This window comes from Acanthopagrus latus, chromosome 9 (assembly GCF_904848185.1).
Source record: "Acanthopagrus latus isolate v.2019 chromosome 9, fAcaLat1.1, whole genome shotgun sequence".
NCBI lineage: Eukaryota > Metazoa > Chordata > Actinopteri > Spariformes > Sparidae > Acanthopagrus > Acanthopagrus latus.
The window spans coordinates 17869689-17891206 of NC_051047.1; the positions used below are offsets into that span (position 1 = coordinate 17869689).

The 21518-nt window shown below is 42.0% G+C and overlaps 1 protein-coding gene across 1 annotated transcript; it reads right to left on the reverse strand.

The window, feature by feature from the left end:
• Positions 1–737: 737 nt before the first annotated feature.
• Positions 738–20614, reverse strand: LOC119026367 (myc box-dependent-interacting protein 1). The gene is made up of 20 exons (XM_037110702.1): positions 20193–20614; positions 18028–18108; positions 17700–17754; positions 17466–17560; positions 16868–16963; positions 16496–16606; positions 16306–16398; positions 15483–15568; positions 15243–15318; positions 14664–14719; positions 13322–13366; positions 11726–11795; positions 10802–10924; positions 10463–10546; positions 8954–8974; positions 6458–6859; positions 5828–5875; positions 4733–4840; positions 4537–4638; positions 738–4197 (listed from the first exon to the last, which is right to left on the reverse strand). Exons 1-20 carry the CDS (start codon positions 20277–20279, stop codon positions 4096–4098), a joined length of 1941 nt encoding a protein of 646 aa, XP_036966597.1. The 5' UTR covers positions 20280–20614; the 3' UTR covers positions 738–4095.
• Positions 20615–21518: the final 904 nt, after the last annotated feature.

The window sequence follows — 21518 nt, forward strand, 5'->3', positions numbered from 1 at the left end:
TCTTCGTTGTAAACAGTGACGCATCGCAACTGCCGAGACAATGTGAACGCAGCATGAATAGCTGTGGTTACAGGGTGGGCTGCCGGTTGGTTTCAGTACCACGGACAGCAGCACACAGCAACACTCCTCTTTCCTCCTCATGATGCCTCCATGTGGTTTTTTTTTTTTTTTTCTTTTATCCAGGATGGAGAGTAAGTCCTTGAACACAGCACTCCCTGCTGCTCACTGCAGGACTTGCAGAGAAGAGAAAGATATCCACAGATCACAGTTCTTCCAAACGCATTGACACATTTCCTGGAACTATAGCTCACTTAACACAAACCTGGAACTCCACAAGTCAAAGCATCAATTTAAACACTGCTGTGATACATTTAAACGTGTTTCCCTAAATAAATTTGAATTTTATGATACACACAGTATAAAGACTGTTTTCATACAGAATTACAGAATTCAGCTGATGAACAACACACATTATGCCTTCCACTTTTACCAGAGTTAGTTTAACAAAATATCTTTAGTTAATCAAAAGAATGACTTTTGGGAAGTGAAGCAAAGGTGAAAACAACATCAACTAAACATTCATTAATAAGGGTTATTAAAGAGCATTACTGTAATGTGGGAATTTAGTCTCATGGGTCTTCAAGGGATCCATAGTTTCCCCCTGTCTGTCCAAGCCCTGTAAACAAAGGGAATAGTAGCTCACTTTATTCCTTTCACAAAAGATCAATAAGCAAAGGGAGAGTCAAAGTAATCTTTATTATTATTGGTCAGTTAGGTACAGGAAAAACCTTTTTGTCATATCCCATAGCTCATCTGAGGAGACGGATCCATACAGACACACAGAACCCCGGACCCCGGCGAACTGCTCACTAAGTTACATATATTTAAAAAAATAAAAATATGAAAGTGATTGTTTTTTACCTAAATGTGCAGGCGAGGCTCTCTAAAATACACATGGAAAAACTCATGCACATCTCAAGTGGTTAAAATACTGAAAACCATTACAAAAATCCGTCCACCTGGGTCCAGTGGTTCAAAATGTTTTCTCTACGCATCGCGTCTCCACTTAATAATGTTTATCTCCGGTTGGACCACGATACCCCGGCAACATTCTGAGGCAAGCAATTATAATCAGGACTGATTTTTAAAAGAGGGACCAGTGGAAAAAAAACACAAAGCGACCAACCCTCTTTACCAAGATGAAAACAAAAATAAATAATAAAACAAATTTAAAAAAAACAAAATTGCCTCAAAAGTGCCCCAGGTATCATCGTCTTCAAATTAAGGGTGTTCACACAACAACACATGGGAATTCAGCATGCTCACAGTAACACACATACAGATATGAATGTCTTTATAGAATATGTATCTGTCATCACAGCTTGGCAAAATTACACTTATACACAACAAATGCACAATAACACCTGGAACCGTAATACCAGCCAGCGGGAAAAGACCCAAATACGTTTTTTTGGAGTTGTCTTCATCCGGTGGGGGGGAAAAAAAAAACTTCCTGAAAAACTTGACGACCTCGTCCCCTGGTAGGTGGTGGTGATATCGTCCAAGAACAATAAGCCTATAGATAAAGAATTTATGTTCCCAAACAACCCATAAACACACACACACGCACACACACGCACACACATACAATCACACACATACAATCACACACATTTCCTCCCACACTTATTACATGTTAGTAACATCATGATAAATCTCTTTTGAGTCGGTGAATAGTTGGATGACTGGAACGTGAGATAGTCAGAACTACCTACGGTTAAGCGGCTGTGTCAAGAGCAGTAAACCTGACAGAAGTACAAAACACTCCATAACATCCTAAGTTGGCAATTATGTTGACATAGTTACATCAGGCTATATGTAATCATTGCTTGGCAGCATACAAAAATAAAAGAAGTTGCTCTGGTGCATATTCTGAATCATCTGCATCGTGAGTTCCTCTATGCAAACGGAAGGAATTGTTTTTCGGCACGTTATATTCTTTCTTTTTTTTTTTTTTCAAAAACAAAATGAGGCTGGCTCAGTTATCATATATTCGATTAGGATTAGGGTGTAACCATATCTGCCTAACTATTATTATACTACCAGTAGCAGCGTCTCGTTGCCGTGTAGTTTATCGGCTGGCTGGCTGTGAAGCGAGCCCGGTTGATGCATATTTGGAATCCCTTGTGGAAAACAAAAAGAATATCCTTGAAAAGGTTTTTCACACACCCACGCCACACAAGTTCACACAGATTCAAACAACAAGGAAATAAAAAACATGACTGTTAAGAAAAAAAATAATAAAAACACTCATGTTTTCTCTATTCTGTAGGAATTCTAGGACCAGTATTTCTTCCTGTTTTCATATTGAATTCGTGCTGTCATTAAAGATGCAATGTGTAAAGATTCGCCGCCTGTTTAAGAAATACGGAGAAGTACGTCACCAGATTAAACACTATCTAAGATTGGAGCTTCTAGTTGCCGTTAGCCAGTTAGCCCAGTTAGCCCAGTTAGCAGTGCAGCTAGCAGCCCTAAGCTGACTCGAGTCTCTGCACACCCAACACAACCGGGCAGTTTTACGCCAGGGAACACAGCGCTGAGGTGACTCTGACTGTGACAGGACGATAGGGAAAAAAGCAGCGTCTAGAGCAATGAATTCATTATTTATTTCAACCGGACCAGGGTTGGCGCTGTTGAAACAGCAGAAAGTCAATCCAAGGTTGTTGTTTTTACTGTTTCATTTTGTTTCTGTCGGGTTTTCGATGAGGAGTGTTTTACGATGCGTAAACGAGACAATGGAGCTCGTCTTAGTTCTGTACGAAAGAGAAAAACTAGAAACTTCCTCTTCAGAAGGTGAGCCGTTGGTTGAAACCTTGTGTAAAAACATTTCCTCTTGTGTAAGCTTGTGCAACTCGCCACTCTGTGGGGGGAGGGGGAGCTGTACCATCAGAGGTACAAACCCACATCTTACACATTGCACCTTTAACTAAGTTGCTCTCAGACTGGTTAACTGCATTTGTCATTTATTTGGATTTTAACAACGGGTTCAAACTACATATTCAACCACTGAATTCAAACTAATACAACGATCTAGGGCCCATGTTTCACAAGTAAACAATGAAAGTAGGAATTAGAAGATGGGCTGCATATGTCCAGCCCCTGGACTTATTAGATTGATTGCAGATCAGTAATTATCAAATACAAATCCTGGCACCAAAATAGCAATGCTTCATTTTTGAAATGACACACCCTTTGCTATGCTCCACCTCCACTTACGTATGGTCAGAGTTGCGGTTAGCCACCAGAAAATGGAACAGATGATAACAACAAACCTTCGTGACCGAGAAAGAAAATGACGACTGATGGCGACACACGTGTGGCTAAAACAACCAACTCCCGGTGTTTTGAAAGATCTCTGAGCTTAAGAAAATGAGATTGCTAATTTTGTTTTTGTTCATATAAATTCCTCACTATTTATGTGCAGTTTGGCCGGTTAGACTTCTGTGTGTTCAAAGGTCTTTTTGGAGTTGAATGGGGCGTAAAGTTTTCATCTTTATGAAACAGCTTCCAGGGCTTATATATAAGGAATACTCTGCTACACTTGGCATTGACTTTTTTTTTTTACACTGCTTTCAATCCCTCAGCATCAGATGAACAAAAGCATGTCTCAGTGGCCATTTTCTCTGTTACGGAGGTGGAGAGTTTAGGATGAGATGTGACGAAGAATAAAACATCTTAACACCATTGCAGTGGTAGCCATTGCAGAGGCGCCCGTGCCGACATCTATCCTGTATGATGGGGACTCTCTACTTAATTCCTCTGGTATAGTGCAGCAGGGAGTGGGACCTGTGAAATGGCTACACCTGCAAATCCATAAATGTTGGCAGAGATCCACAGAAACGCCAAGATCCACTTTTAGCACAGTGTAGCAGACCTTAGAAATGCACGATTTCCACCAGGGCTGTGACAGCTCCGCTTGTATGGCCAAAGTCCTGTAAAGATATAGCATCAGGGCAAGTCGAGGGGGGAAGGATTGAGGCAAAGAGGAAGAGAGACATCGAGAAGGATGCTGGAATGGCGTCCTGTCCTCCTCTTTCACAGCCTTTGGGTGAAGTTTTCAGGGAACACCCCTTTAGCTGCATTTTCTTTGTTCTGCTGCCAATCGTCCTGCTTAAAGCCCATTAGCCAGCCATCATCCTGACCACACACACACACACACACACACACACACACACACACACACACACACACGGAAATTAAGACATATCCACCTCATCGCAGGAGGGCTGTAACCGACAGTTATTTTCATGATCCAATAATCTCTTGGATTAGTTTCATGATAAATCATTTGGTTGAAACAAGGGTCAAAGAATTATGAAAAATGCCCCCAAAATGCGCAAAAATGCATCTTTAAATTGTATCCTTGGTCCATTTAACAGTCCTAAACCCAAAGACTCTTTATTTACTTTCATAAATGCCAAATAATAGCAAAAAAACTTTCCAAAGCTGGACAAAAAATGAAGCACTTGCGTGTACCTGTTCGTCAGGGTTGTCAAAGGTGATTACTAGCACCACATCACCAGCCTTCATCTCCAGTTCATCTGTGTCGTTGGCTGCATAATCATGCATCACTTGGACCTACATCACATAAATAATCCAGTCAGTGATCTCCATATATGTAAAGCGAATGTTCAGCACAATTGAGATGCTCTTTTTCTGTATGCTGATTTACCTTGAAAAGGAAGCCGGGTGGCATTTCTGCCGTCGCCGTCACTTCTTCTGTTGTTTCTGCTGCTGCTGCAGGTGCAGATTCAGGTGCAGGTGCTGCAGGTTCAGGTGTCTGGGAAAAGAAAGGTTCCATTTACTGACGTAATGTGCATGGTGAAAAACTTAAAAGAGACAAGAGACAAAAAGTCCTGTAGCACAGGAAAAACTGTTTTATATGTTTTTAATCAAAGCAACACTATCCAATTCAGCATTTCTTTTTATTTAGTTAGAATCCAGGGCCCCACACCCTGCAGAGGATAATCGGTTTATGTAATGGATGGATGGATACCCAACAAATCAACTATCTTTCTGCAGAAAGTTACAAAGTGTTGCTTTAAATGTAAATATATGTCACAATCTTTCCAGCATTTGCAAAAAGTCAGGTTTACTAAATAATTTAAAAAGAACAGAATGCTAAAACGGACTTAAATGAAACTCGTGGCTAAGCATCTTTGTAAGACGCCACATCCAGTCACCTAAAACAGAATCATGAGAGCTTTAGAGGTAGTGTGAGCTCTTTAAAAAACACTTTGTATTATTCAGTCTTTCTATAAAAGCCTTGGCAGCACCTCATTTTACAGGTTCACACATTTCATGGTAAGTAGGTGTTAATTAACAAGTAACATATTTTTTTTTTAATTACCTCAACATTTCTTGATAATTACCCCAACATGATTTAAAACTAATAGTCAGCTATTTTCCAACAAGCAGTAATATATAACAGGTCATTTCTTTGATATATTTCCAGGAAATCCCAAACAGCTTTCTGCTTATCTTCTGCTAATTACGCAAGATCATTTTTTCTACATTGTTAACATTCTACATTAGTTTCTACATTGAAATATCAGCAGAAATGTTCATTTCGGGTCGATGCTTCCACTTCATTTTAAGCAGATACTGACGACATGCTGATATTATCCATAAATCCATAAAAATGCTCATTGCATGTTACAGTAGTCCCTCTTTTGCTCACCTCCTCTATCGCTGCTGCTGCTGCTGCTGCTGCTGCTGCTGCTGCTGCTGCTGCTGCTGCTGCTGCTGCTGCTGCTGCTGCTGCTGCTGGTTCTTCCTCCTCCTCTGGTGCTGCAGCAGCTGCTGCAGACTCACCCTGGCAGCAGAGAGACAGAACAAAGAGAGGTTAGAGAACGAAATCGATGAGAGGCCCAAAAAGAGGAGGTAAGGGAAAGAATGACAGAGAGAAACACAGACAGACAAGACAAAGACAGACAAAAAGACAAGCCACACGGCCTCAACAGCAAAGTTATGGCTAATACAGGCAAGTGTGTTGAATAGACGGTAAGCTTGGTTACTGATGCACAGGTGCCATTAAAGGTAAAAGCTCTTGCAAGGCATTACTATGTGCATGGATTTGTGATTAGCAGTGACTGGGATTACTTGTGTGGAGCAGATGTCTACACTTGTTTCTTTCCCTCAGCAGTTACTCTCCAACTTTACCTCTGTGTCACAGCTGATGCATCCATGCTGCTGGTCCAGATGCATCCTAAATCTCTCCAGCCTAAGATTTCTCCATCTTTTCCGCCTTCCATTCACAATCTATCATCTGTTCATTTCCAGTACCTCATGTTCAAACTTCCTCCTCAAAAAAATCAATGCATCCGCCATTTTCGTCCAGATGCATCTCTCCACTTTTTTTCTCTCTCTCTCTCTCTCTCTCTCTCTCCCGGATTACCTGACCCTCTTCACCATCCAACGCCGCATCAGCTTGTGAGGCTTCTTCCTCAGCTGGAGTCTCAGGTGGAGCCTCAGTTGGAGTCTCAGCTGCAGGTGCTTCATCCTCAGCGGCGGCCACCTCTGTGACCGGCTGGCTCTCGTCATCGTCCCAGGCCGCCTGGGCTCCAGCCATGGGATCATAATGCGCCTGCTGGATCTCATCATCATCCTGATCTCTCTCTGATGTCACAGAGTCATAGCGAACCGGTTTGGTTCCGTCATCCCCCCAGCCCTCCGTGGCAGCCGCGATGGGGTCATAGCGGACGGGCCGCGTACCATCATCCCCCCAGCCCTGCGTGGCAGCTGCTATGGGGTCATAGTGCTCCTGGGTGTCCTCTTCCTGGGCACCACTGTCCTCATGCTGAGGGGCAAGGGTCAGGTTTCAAGGAATCAAGAGGTCATAAGAGATATTATACCTTTTGGGTATGATAAGGGGTTCATAAATCAAATGGCGGGGGGGCATTTATCGGGGCATAAAGGCAAAGTATGAGGAATATTTAAGGATAAATTCAGTGGCTCACATTCCAGTGGTAGGAAGGGTTTGGGAATAAGCAGCACCAGGAGAATAAACCATTGTTGGACAGTTGGGGTTTGTAAAGCCAAGGTATGAACAAAACAGTGGACAAGGAATTAGGAAATTATATCGCATATATCAAAGGGGCGCATAAGGGTTGTATTATAAGCTACTTAAATACAAAGTCTATTTGCTATATCTTATGGCAATGTCGGTCAACAAGTTTATGATACTTACATGTTTTGCTCAGCAAGATAATCGCAGATTTAGTGATTTTTAAAGAGTAAATAAAATCTCTTAAAAGAAGGTAAAAAGCTAATGCTGGGCTATAAACAGAGTACACTGCAGTTGCATGACTTAAACGTTGCTATGTTTACTTTCATTTGATTTTGTTTAAAAGGATCTATATGAATAAAGATGTTAGCATTGTCACTGTGAGTTTTCCAGCCATGTTAAAAAAAAGTCTGGCGATGATGTGAAAGAAAATAGCCTGTTACTTAAAGGTTTTAAAACCTGCGAGGACATGAGAAGCGCCTTTTAAGGGACTCGGTTTCAAGCACTATTAAGGTCAAACTTAAAAATATCTAGGGGGAAAACTTAGCATGGGGACGGGGCCAAGGACATCAATGTGAGGAGTTCAGCGGCAGATGTCAGCAAGTTATCATCATCATCACCATCATCATAATTATCATCATCATCATGAGACCCAAGACGGTTGATGTAGAAGGATAAAACCTTGACAGAGAAGGTTCAGATCAAAACAAAAGACAGATGAAGATAAGGAAGGGTGGCAGCAGAAGGCAGAAACGCAAAAGCTGTCAGCCTTTTCCCATCAGAAAATAGATGTCGGATCTTCAGTTTGTAGTTTGCAAGCGTGGCTCAGATGCCCACGGCTATGTTTCGGATGGAGAAAGAGGAAGGAAGCTTTGTAAGAGCAGAGGTGTCGTTCCCTTCTGAGCTATCACTGCGTTGCCTTAAGCTCTGAGACACGTCTCTCTCTTACAGTGATGGGGATGAGCAAAAAGGGTTAGTCAATGGTCAGGATGCCGAGTTGCAAGCGAGGTGTCGTGAAGTTGCCCACTAGCCTTTCGTTTCATTTTCGCTGAAACAACCCCGCGGAAAATGTGAGCAACTTCACTTTCACTCTCAGAACAAAACCGTTCCCTGTGTGTCACATGGAGCATGAAGCTAACACGTACCGGCTACATGCTCTGTCAGTGCAACATGTGAACATACAGCGAGACGAGTGGGGAAACTCAAAGAAAGGAGGTTCATTCAGTTACAAATCGTTTCACACAAAGGAGATTTTTTTTTTGATGTCCAGATGTGTCTTTTGTGGAGGTCAGTGGTGTCTTACAATCAATCCTTTACAGGCCGTGGCTCTACAGTATGCTGTATACCATCAATGCACACACACTGAAGAAAGACAAAGAGGAGGACTGCACATCAGACACCATTTATATCTTTAAAGCACATGGGTAAAAATGTCAATTTGAAACTGAATCGACCCACGCTCCTTCCCAGGTTCTATTTGTGCCATACGACAATCTCTTCAGTGTTTAGTGGTGACACATAAAGCACTGCAGACACAAAGACAACGCACAAACAGATTTGGGACGGACAAATGAGAAAGAGACCCACTCATGGAGAAGCTAGTTCATATACAGAGACGGCCCATTATAGAAGTCCAACCCAGCAAGTTCTGCGCGTGTGATGCAGGGTGCTTTTCAGGCGTACTTTGAGGGTGGGGCCTGTATAATGAGCAAGTCATCAAGTAAGAAGTAAACGTAAACAATGACAAATGAATTGCTGGTAACCGTGAACACAAATAAGAATAAACACGCTGATGAGGATGATGATCATAATGCATAATTTCCGTGTTTTGTTTTGTTTTTCGCAAATCAAAACAAAAAGCGTTGAGGACGAGGACGCCGCACTTACCCATGAGTCCCAGTTCGCAGGCTGTGGAAAACAGAGGAAGCAACAGAGTGAGAAGACACAACGACACGGGTCACAAAGCTCTGGGTTATGCTCAGCTGCATTCAAGGTCCCATGCTCTAAACCTACAAGCCCGTAACTGTTAGATCTCAAAACAAGTAAGTACAAGCAATTCTAGGGTGACGTCTGAAGTAGCAGGTGATGTATGTTTAAGAGGTGGCCACTGTTTCTATGTTAATGAACGTGTGTGAGAGGACGGTGCGCTGCGAAACAACCTTTATTTTAACATGATGGTCTTAACTTTTGAATTTCTCATCTGTCTCAACAGATCATTTCATTCATCGCATTTCATCAGAACTGCAGGTAGATATTTAAACTAAAAACAAAAGTCGGGACTCAAAACTATAATTTATTTGTACCAAGGAAATCATCCAAGAGTTTCAGATTTAGGCTCTGGCAGTCATACTGTTCTTCAAAAAAATTAAATTAAATTAAAAAAACATTGCGACAACGGCAATATAACACCTCGTTGACATAAAGCTAAAGTAAGACTGCTTGCGATGGAGAGGTTGATGTACAACTAACCAAAGTTGTACATGTAATGTACCTAAAGACTGTAACCTCAACCTCAACTCACACAGAAGCACAAGTAGAGCCAAAAGCCCTGCGAGGGAAACTCAACAGCAATACTGAGTTCTAAACCAAGTAGAGGAACTACATTGGTTTGTCTTCAGCAAGTTGTACTTATTTACCTATTTTTTGTCATTATCATGACAAAAATCACAGAAATATCAATATCACAGAAACATAACCTGAAATATTTTGAAATTATTTTAGTGTCAGATAGCCAACATCCTACTGGAGATGACTAACTACAGAGAATTAACTACATATCAGTTAAAGAGTACACTATATATAATTTAGGAATCATTATCATTCATTTGGAGTTGTTGTGTCTGACCTATGCAACTTGCACTCCCTCAGTCTCCACAAATTCCTAAGAAAAACATCCCTCGTTAACTCGACTGTGCGCTCAGATAACGTAAAAGCAATGCAGGTCATCCCAGCATCTCAAACTGCTATTTCTGCTGTACAGGTTAGAAGAGACAGAAGTCAGAGCAGAGCGGGGCTTCAGTCTACAGTTCATGCCATGAGCGATCTGTGGACAGCGCCGAAAGCAGGAGGAAGTGGTCACTAAAAGCAGGTTTCTACAGATCATCATGCCATCATCCCACCTCGCGTTCGGTAAGTTAAGTTGGAAAGAAGCAGAGCAGGTAACACCTCAAACCATGCCAAGCTTTCCAAGGGATTTTTATTTTGTATCCAGACTTATCAAGGCTACTGTCATCATATTTAAAGTCACGCAGCAGCTGCATTAACGAACTTGTGGCGAAGTACTCACGGGCTTGAAATGAACGCTTCTGAATACAATGTAAAATCTCTTGCGAAGCTTTGCATTTCTTGCAGTGGAGGGTCTCTACGATCTATACGTTCATGCCATGAGTCATCCACCTGTGCGACCGCGGAGGCTTTGGCTGCTGCACTGAACGAGTCCAGGTCCATGTCCAACAGGCTGCTCACTGCAGGACTGTCAAACTGATAACAACAGGAATAGGAGGGCTCGTTGGCTAACTGGATGTAACAGGGAAGGCTAGGAACAGAATAGAATAGAATAGAATAGAATAGAATAGAATAGAATAGAATAGAATAGAATAGAATAGAATAGAAGGGGAAGTATACAGGAGGACAGACAGGCCAGAGGAAGGAACTAAAAGGCTCTGACCTGTGCAGAAGGGGAGAGTGTAAAGTTAGCGGTCTGCGGCTGCGTGTGGACGGCAGCTGCTCACTCACCTCTGTGGGGGAGGTGACGCTGATGTCAGGAGTAGCTGCAGCATCAAACAGGTTGATGATGTTCTCTGCTTTCATCTCCTTCGACGGGGTCACCTTGGGTGGAGGAGGCACTGCCGGTCTTAGCTACGACAGAGGAAGGAAAGACCCCTGCATTTTAAACTCACCATTATGAATCAAATATTTGTTGCACAGCGCGATGGCTATAGGAAGATGAAACCATTTGTGTTTGGTTTGGTTCCCTATAACCTCGCTTTCACTTCCACGTGACATGTAGTGTGACGTGTATCCGTTTTATGATTTTGCACGATCTGCTTACTTCCCGTCAGCTCAACAGTGCTGTTACTCGTGCCACCAAACTAAGTGATCACAGTTGATTTTTCATCCTCAAGTGAATCACTTCAGCTGTCACATTTAGCTTTGTACACATCAAGTATTTCCAATTTGTTTTTGTATATGGTGTTTTTGGTCGTTTTTGATAATCACCTCCCAAGCCAGGTTAGCCAGGTAGTTAACCTAGCTTGCTACTAGCTTGTAGGAAAGCCCCGTCAAGTTTGTGATCAGTGAGGTGGCAGCTTTACTGTTCGCTAGCTAATGTCAAAGTTAGTTACCTCACTTTTCACATTCAATCTAGCATTGTTCATCTTGTTAATGTTATTTACTTTATGTTTTTCATTATTTTAAAGTTGTTACTACCACCAAGTCTGGAAGAGGAACGCCAGGTTTGAAGCCAACTTTCGTAGTTTCGTAATTTTCAAGGAAGTTTCACATATGCTGCCATGTTAGTAGGTGGCAGCATTAGCTTACAATGACAATAGCTAAATAGTTTCAATGCTGACTACTTTTACGTTGGCTCCTGTATGATTCGCAGCCAATGCTGATGCTGTAAGTCACACCTGCATCCTCAGTGTGTGTGTGTGTGTTTACCTTGGATGGAGACTTGGGGATTGGCGGCGGTCCCCCTGGCCTTAGAGTGTGGTTAGATGCTTCTCTTCCACTGTGTGAATGAGCGATGGAGAGAGAAAGAGAGAGGTGGAGGGCAGAAAAAAGACAATACAGACAAATTACAGAGACAGTGGCACGGATGAGAAACAATGTGCGGGAAAGGTCAAGCAAATGTCGAGACAGAGCAGCTAAAAGCTACCACAGGCGACAAGGCATGCTGTACGAGAGTCCGACAGGAGGCTGTTGCTGCGGAACTGTCATGCAAGAAAAGTGAGCCTCATTTCCCTCCACTCCCTCTCCTTTTTTTCCTCCCTCCGTCCCATGCAAGCAGGCTTTGGTCTGTGCCTCCAGTGCATCTTTCACAAGCGAGCAGTGTTAGAGGCATTCAAAAGCAGCCCCAGAGCTGTAAATATGAGTCGAGTTGAAAAACCTGTCACGATTGCTGGACCGGGCAATGGTGTACGGTGGCGGCTCCAAACGGCCGCGAGGGGTAACTCAGTTTGTCGCCCTGCGTCAAGCGTTTCAGCATCTCTCCTCGTGCTTTTGTTCTCCTGTTGTTTTTGGGATATTGGCTCAGTTCTCCAGGACCTTGCCGGTTTATTGGATTTTTGATTCTTGCCTGCTCCCTGCTGGACTTGTTTTCAGTCATGGTTCTGGTTTTCATTTTAGATGTTCTAAAATTTTAGATGTCCACATCTATTATGTGGGATTCATCCACACGTGTCATGTTACGACTTTGTCATATTTCCTGCCCTTTTTGGTTTGTACTTCATTTGGCTTGGTATTTCTCTTTAGTTTCTGTGGATTTGCTCCAGACAGGTTTTGTCAGTTTTGTTGCCTGCCTTTGATTTGTTTGGACTAAAGCTTCTTATCATTAAAGCTCAGTTTTTGTGTCTTGCGTTTGGGTCTTTTTTTTGATAATCCACAACAGGATTCCTGGGTTCAACCCTCGCCTATCTCATCGTCCCGTAAGCTTTTGTACTTTTTTGTGTAAATATGATCACTGAACTGCACAAGCTCCGCCTTAGGCATCTGCATATAGGTGATATCGCTCCTGTTACTGCTGCCCTGCGTGCACAAGTGTAAATTCAAATTAACACATAGCAGCTGTTGAAGAAAACATGTAAATTACATAGAAAAGTATTCATTTCCAAGCGACTCTTTCCAAGTGCTGATGTTACAAAGTGGTAACATCTGGTAAAAGATCTAGATCTGAAAATACTCTCCCTGCCGCAATAATTGTAGACGAACGCTTCAATGCATCAGTGAATGTTCTTAATCAAGTCTCCATTAGACGAGATAAGATCCTTCGTATCTTGGGACTTTGGTTGCACTGTTCTGAAACGCTCTTTGCCTGGTGCAGCGTTAATCATACAGGTTTGCTCAACTCTCACACACCTGCAGCTCTGGGAGCTCAACTCTCTGATCAGTGTGTCTATGATTCACTCCCACATCCAAGCACTACTTCTCCCTTCAGATGTCCAAAGGCTGCAGACTGACTGACAGACAGATAGCTGGACAGACAGGTCAGTTGGACAGACAGACAGGAGTTGTGTCACCATGGTTACTGCTGGTTACCTCCTACTTGCTCCTGACGATGAGGCGCCGCTGCTACTTTCCTTTCTGTAAGGGGTGGCTTCAGGTTAATACATGCCATATCGTTTTTTTCTATTCCTGTAGCTCAACATGATTTTTATACCCGGTGTTTTAATCCATGACTGTCAAAGGACGTCAGTGAAATAACAAGATGGACACTTTTAGGAAAACAAAACTCTTTTGTACATCTCTCTTGGGCTGCTTTCATTGTTTCAATCTGTCGTTTATTTTCTTGATTAGTTGTTTGGTCTGTAAAATATCTAAAAATATATAATAATAATAATTATTATTATTAGTAGTAGTAGTATTATTATGATAATAATAATAGTTTCCCAAAGTCCTCAAATGTTTTGATTTATCCACAAACCAAAGATATTCATTTTGCTGTCATAGAGGTGGAAAAAAAATCTGAAAATTCTCATTTCCAAAGTCTGTATCAGAGGATTTCTACTTTTCTTTTTCTTAAAGAAATATACAAATTGATTAACTGAATATCACATAATTATGAAGTGACAATCAATTCAGCTCTAGCTCTTCTTCTCCCTAATACAATTTATCCCCAAGGAGTGCTTCAGATGCTGCAGCAGCTGCTTCAACTTTTGATGTTTAAGAAAAAACTATTTCTGGACCTTTCTGAATACATTAGTTCATAACTTCTCTATCGCATGTTGTGCTGGCAGTAAAATATGCTGTTTTTGTGACTGGTAAATAAATCTGCCAGTCTTAAACTTTTAATTAAAAGAAGTGTTGTGAAGTTTTATCTCTTGGCTTACCGCTAACTTTCTAACAGGGACAACGCAGAAAAGTGTTCAAAAATAATCCTATCAATTCATTTATTTTTATTTTCACTTTTCATGCAGCACACAATTCATTTAGTATGAAGATTTATGTGCTCACAAGAGGTTTTTAAATGTTTGTTTTTGCCCAAGTCTAGAAAGAGCCAAGTATTTTCTTTGATGGTTAAGATCACTTGAGCTCTAAAATGACTCCCAGGATTTAATATAAACTGAGTAGATTACAAAAAAAAGTAGAAAAGCCAAAACCTTTCACAGTGTCCGACTACTTTAGTCTGAATAGCATTATTGTCACCTACTGGTGTTTATATATGCTGTTCATAATAATAGTTTTCAAAAGATCTTTATAGGCTGAAAATATGTTGCGATCTTCAATTCCAGCCTGAATCAAAATCTTTGGTATTAAAAGAAATATGCATAAAACATTTTCAGAGACATTCAAGTGATTTATACGCTACACATATTTTTATAAGGAGTTCTGCAGTAGAAAGTCTTGACACAGTTTACATGATGGATTATTGCTCACTAACCTGGTTGGGTCCGTACTCTCCAGTTTCACCAAGACATCATACAAATCCTGATCCAACTGCAAAAAGGAAGAGACAGGGAGCGGGATATTACACGTAACACCAACAGCACTGTATCATCGCCCAAAGTCTAAGAGTATAAACATACTCTTAGATTTTGGGTGATACCCATTAAATTCCCATAATCCCGTTTAATTGCTCTGTGCACAATCATATACAGTATACTGTGTTTAGTGTTCCTCCTGTTCTGTAATATCAGAAAAGTCTGCTGAGGCTAGTTTGCATCATCATGTCCACATTCAGAGAGGCTCTCAAGCTAAGGCATAAATACAGGGGATAATCTCCGTGCAGTCAGCTAAAACCCAAAATGTCCTACTTTTGTTTGACAGTGGGGGAAATAATAAGAAATGGAATACAGAATGTCCAAGTTTGCGCTGCATATCAAAAACAGTGCTGGCAGCACGAAGTTGACATTTACTAGATTCAATGGCAGCCCTCGGCGATGCAGACAGAACTGATACATTGCATCAATCTGTTCTGTCTTGGTCTTTATATAAATTTAGCATTAATGGAGAGTCTCACCCGGCTGATTTCCTTGTGAAACTTCTCCTCGAATCCAGCCAAACTCTGGAAGGTGCTGACGTAAAACCCAACACGACTAAAAATAAATGGTAAAGAAGAGAGAAAGAGAGGCAGTCAGACATTATTGACTGGCTAGATTAATATCCTGCAAGGGTAAATGTAGCATAGATGTAAGCGAGACGCAATTACAGCGTCGATCCACCAACAGGAAAATCATCACACACACACACACACACACACCTGTTCCAGAGTGATGGCAGCTCCTCTTGCAAGTCAATATTAATCTCCTCGAACACCTTCTGGGCTCGTTCCAGCTCTTCCTCGGCCTGAAACACACACATACACAAACACACAATGTGTTGGCATGATGCACTAGGGCGTGTTCATGAGAGTCTGTGTTTGATGACATGCTGTATGTGTGTGTGTGTGTGCGTGTGTGTGTGTGTGTATGTGTGTGTGCGTGCCTAAGCTTTCCTGCCACTATGCTTCAATGTGTCTGTCTTCAGTTTGCTTTGTTGTTAGTAGTTATTTTACCCCAAAGTCTGATCTTTGCCTAACCCTAACCAAGCTTTTTTTTTTTTTGCCTAGCCCTCAACAATAAGTCGATTTTTCACCTAAACCTAACCAAATGGTTTGTTTTGCTAACCCTAACTTTGCCCAAGCCAAACCAAAACCCCAACCAAACTATGAAGGTTTAAAACACATTGATAAAAGCCTTTGTTTTGAAAAGTCTTACCAAACATTGCTATAAAATCTTAGTGCTGACTTCACCGCGGCGCCTTTCATCTGCAAAACTGATGCTAGAGTGGCAGGCAGTGCCTCATAGCTAGATGCCTAAAGTCACTAACCAACCTCGGAGCTGGGAGTGAGGACACGTTGCATTTTTATTTTGACATCATTAGATATTCAAGAGAAACAAGCGGCTGGGATCACGGTGAGAAAAAGAGAGCAATGACATGCAAATACAAGTTCGGACTGAGGACTGCTCGGCGCAGAGGACGCCCCTCCTCGTAGTTTCGCAGTCATCAGCACTTGTCGGAGGTGCAGTAAGACGATCACGTACCTGGCTCCTGGACAGACTGCTCTGGGCGACGTTGTGTGCAGACAAGATACCCTGAGCCCAGCCTGGGGTGGCCCTCTCTAACAAGGAGGAGGGCTGGAGGAGAGACAGAGAGAGAAGTCATGTGTTAAATGCTGTGAAATTTAATACACGTAAATGCAACACATCTTTTGTTTTGTTTTTTTTGTTTTACCTTGGTTATTTTGATGCCACCGTCCTTTTTCTTAGTCTTGTGTGTGGTGGCATAGTTGTGCCTGGCGCTGTCGTAGTCGACCAGCTTCCTGTCCCTCTTGGCTATACGTGCCTGAATGAAAGACAAGAGAACGGGTATTTGTGTTGGTGACCTGACGTGAAATGTCTCAGCTTTCTCATCGTCTCTTGAGCAAAAACTTGTTTTTTTTCATTAGCTTCCAGGTGCGGGTAATCTTGTAACTTTCCAACAACCATTTTTCTGTTAAATAACTGAACTGAAATACAAATACAGGAGTGTGTGATCATTAAAAAAAAGCCAAGCTGCTGCTGTATAAACATCATTTTAACTCCTATCAGGGATCACACAGCCTACCTTGATATCAGGGAACTGGCCCAGGTAGGTATCCATGGAGATGAGAGCATGATCGACCAACTTTTGGTGGTAGTCGGTCCACAGCACGTCGCAGTCCTGCAGCATGGGTGACCACAACAGCGCAAACACAATCACGAACACACAATATCAGAGAACTGAATGAGGCAAACTGTATGGAGGGGTTGTTTTATGTTTCCTGGATTGATGTTCTCCATCGCTTTGGAGCTAATTGCTATTTGCTTGTGCGTAAATAAAGAATAAGCTGAGGCTGATTGCAGTGTTTGTCTTCCAGCCCGCTCGTAGTTTGACTGTAGATAAGACCCGTTAATCAGAAAGTCATTCCAGGAGTGAAGCTTGTGGTGTCGGAGGAGAAGTTAATGAGCTACTCGACATCTCTCACAAGAGATGCTAACGGATAATTTAAGCTGTCGAGAGGACGGTTAATCACACACATGTGCACTCGAGGAAAAATAGCTGATGTGTTGCATAAGCATGTACACGACCACTCAATCAGCTCACACACACTGTGATAAAGTGACGCCTCCACACTCTCACACATGCATTTGATCTAAACACAATCATTACAAGCGGTCCTGACCTCCACGATGGAGTCCACTTCGTTCTTGCCGTACCAGTCGGGCTCGTACATGTCGGCCAAACACGCCTGCACGTTCTTGGAGGACTCGTGCATGGCTGAGGACGAAACACACGCTCACCATTACAATCAGTGGATGTCTGCAGGTTGAGGTGTGTGTCATTTTATCATGCACGATCTGTGCGTCTTGGCACATGCACATCTGAATCTGTGTGAGCTTGAGTGTGTGTGTGTCACCTTTCACTGCCTCCAGGTACGCTCTAAGGTCTCTCTGCAGTTTGCTGCCTTCAGCCTGGGGGTGAAACATAAAAAAAGAGGCTCAGAACACAAAATCAAACACAGCGAGCTGAGTCGGTACGAGCGTCAGTCTCAGCAGACGTAAAACCGCGCCCAAAAACCCTCGTTAACCACGTTCCCCAGGGAGCCTTTATACACTCCAGACTCGCTCTGTTTAACAAATCCTTGTAAACTAGCTAGGTAATATTTTGCTTTATGTTGAGCTCAACTGTTATTTACAGTAAGTAATAAGTAATTTGACGTTGCCATGCAGCATGACCGCTCTCACATATTGTTTGTTGAAGTTGATCACTCCCTCCTCGAACGCAACATCTTTGGTCTCGTCGGCTTTGCCAAGCTTCTGGAGAACCTGTCAGTCAAACAAGAAAACAACATCAGTGAGAATACCGAGGACATGTTAAGGCTTTTTTTTCTTTTTCTTTTTTTTTCTTTTTACTGTTTGTTGCTTTTCCCTTCATGTGAAAGTATGTCACAGTCTTGGTCAGGCCTCTGCTGTAAAGGAGATTTTAAGGCTTAATGGGGATATTCAGCTTCAAAATCCATCAGTGTTTCATACAAATAACTTGGAGTTTTTGGAGCATGCAAGAATATTATATCACATTTTTATAGTGCTACCATAGACGAGTCAAGTCTAAAGATCAGTTATTTAGTCTGGTCAAGATGATCAAGAAATCTTGGAGCACTCTACTATTTGGAAGGCCAACAGGATCCTACCTGACCCTTCCCATGTGTTGGACTTATTAATGGGCAGCTTCTGGGGAGCAGACAGAAGACGTGGCTCAGCTCCAAGATAACTGCAGGGCTCCATCTATCGCTGTTTGTTTGTTACCATGTAAGTGAGTTATATCGTTGGTCGTGTGTTATCTCTGTATGGAGACGTGTATGTTCTGCAAAATATTCTTGACTTTGTACGTTTTAATAGTGTGAAAGACTTGTATTTATCTTAGGTGGTTCTTAAACATGTGCTCTAATGTGTTTTTACTGTAATGTTTTGTCTGATGCTGCAGTTCCCTTAATCCAAGACAATAAAGTAACCCTAACCCTATTAAACATCAATGCTGGAGTGCACCGCAGGAGTCCAACAAAGTCGATGCACTCAGTAGTCTTTTTGATTTATGTACAAAACATTCTCAAGATCGACGCTCTCGCTGCCCCTGGAGATATATCAAGGTGTTGATCTCCAAACGCTTCACTTCAGTGCACAGATGTTTTTCACTGAGTGTTATTCTTTTGAAGTGTTTGAACTCTGCATACATGTGTTTTTAAGGAAACCTCGATGATTTTTGAGAGAAATATAGGTTTCAATGAAAATTCTTTGAATAATGAAAGGTTATATAAAAAAAAAAGGTTGGAAATTGATTTTGTTCAAAACAGAAGACAGAACGTGATCCCCTGAAGTACACTTCAAATACAAATACAAACTCAGGTATATATATGATTTTTTTCAGTAACTGAACAAACAAGATGTTCTCAGCAGAAAATAGGAACCATGTTTAAAAGCTAGTGGGGTGGCAGGGTCCGCCACATATAACCAAAGTGAAACAGTATGAAACTGTGTAGTCCTTTAAGGTTAGTTTGTTTAGTCATGAAAAAAAAGAGTATGTTTTTTACTTTGTTTAGGTAACGAAGATTTTTCTCTTCTAATAATGTCTCCCTCAAAACTACACAAGTTGAGTATGTTTTCTTTGCAATGATTCTTAGAATGCTGCTTAAGGTCATAATAAGTAAATAGATAACATCAATAAACCACACTGACGGTATATATTAATGCCTGTATGCACTATAGGCTGCACATAATCGCCATAGAACCTTGATATACATGACATGCTCACACACTGGGTTTACAGTGGTAACATTAACTGTTTTCTCCCTGAAGACTCACGGCACATGATGCATTATGGCAGACAAATAGCGCCCCCTGCCAATTACTGAGCGCATGACGCGCAGGTGCATTAACGCATAGAGCAGGCCTCACATCTGCCACCTATACTCACTGCAGCATGGGTGATCATTATCATCACAGAGGCAGTAAAATGCAATAAAATTGGCCCTCCTGTGGTCACTGTCTCTGTGACACACTCCGGCTGAGACACCAGGTTACTGATTCAGAGCGCCTGAAGCGCATCAGTCCCGCGCTCAGCGCTGACAGATGGAATCACGAGGCCCGTACAGTAAATCTCACTGCAACACGAACGTGCCCGCTGTGTGACATTGGCTCCGGGAGAGGGGGGATGAGGTCTTAGAAGGGGGCATCCCCAAAACTCATCACCCCCCGTCCGTGTTGTGGTGATGTCGTGATGCGACACTGCGCCTCGCTGGATTGGATGGATGGACGGATGGATGGACGGTGGAGGCTGCGGCATTAGGCCTGAATAATCATCTCCCACCACACCACCATCACCACACACCAGCACGTCAGCGAGCAGCTCTTACCTTCTCCTGGGCTCTCGTGAGTTTTTTCTGAACGTTGCTGGCCACTTTCCCCGCAGTCAGCCCCTTCCCCAGATTCAGCTCAGCCATCTTGGAGCGCAGATCGGTTCTTCGGATGCGGGGAGAGAGGAAATACGAGCAATAACGATCGGGCGGACCGCTACGGCGAGCGTTGGGGCAAATTCATCAATGTCCCAAATTGGAGAAAAATGATGGCGATAATAAATGAGATGTTGTGATGAGTCTCTGGGAGGATGCGTGCGTGCGGAGAGCTAAGCGCTATTCTCAAATTCTCATTGAGCGGCTGTGTGCGCGTCCGTGACAGCAGAGGAGGATGCTGTCAGAGGTGCTCTTAAAGGCGCAGATGCTGCTGCGCGTCCACACACGAGACCCAGCACACCAGACTGTAAATTAAACGAGATAAGCTTCGATATGAACAAAATGTACCACTGAGGAAGAAGAGGTCTGCTGTATCTCTTTTTTTCCTTTTTTAAAAAAAAAAAAAATAAATAAAGATTTTAGTCTCAGTCATTTTTATTTATTTATTTATTTATTTCATTTTTTTGTTACTGTAAAATCTACAAATAAAAAGCTTCAGATTGCTCAGTCAAGTATTTATGTGTGCAATATAATAATTGAATCTATGGCAAACAAGTATCCTGGTATTAACAATCAACCCAAACGTCACAGCAAACAGTGGTAAGAAAAAAAAGCCTGGTTTGTATTAACGCTTCAGGGACCAACTGTCTCAGCCTGATATCATGTCGTTACGTAACACGACAACACCATGGTCATCAGCGACACAATATCACTGGAGAGCAGCACAGCAGTCGAGGAAAACACTTGTAAACACAAGAGAAGACACCCAGTGTCATTAAAAATCATTATTTTCTGTAAGTGATGAGCCAGGCCTGAGTACCAAATCAACATTTTGTGTTAAGCGTTAAAAAGAGCCATCAGTTTTGTCCCTTAAGATCATGTTTACTTACCACTACGAAAATAATGAACTTTCATCAACCTAGATTACATTTGAAAAGGTGTGCGATTAGTTTATAGATTCACTGTAAAGACTTTCACTGTAAAAAAAAAAAAAAAAAAAAAAAAAAAACAACAGTAAAATACTGGCAGCAGGGACACCAGTATTTTACTGTTATTTTACAATGCAACAACTGCTATTATTTTAACAGTATTAACATATTACCATTTTTTGGATTACACTATATGACTGTAGAATAACGGTGGGTGTTGTGGTGATTTTACAGCGCATCTACCGCAATTTATCGAACAATATAATACCGTTTTTTTTACATTACAGTACATGATGGCAGG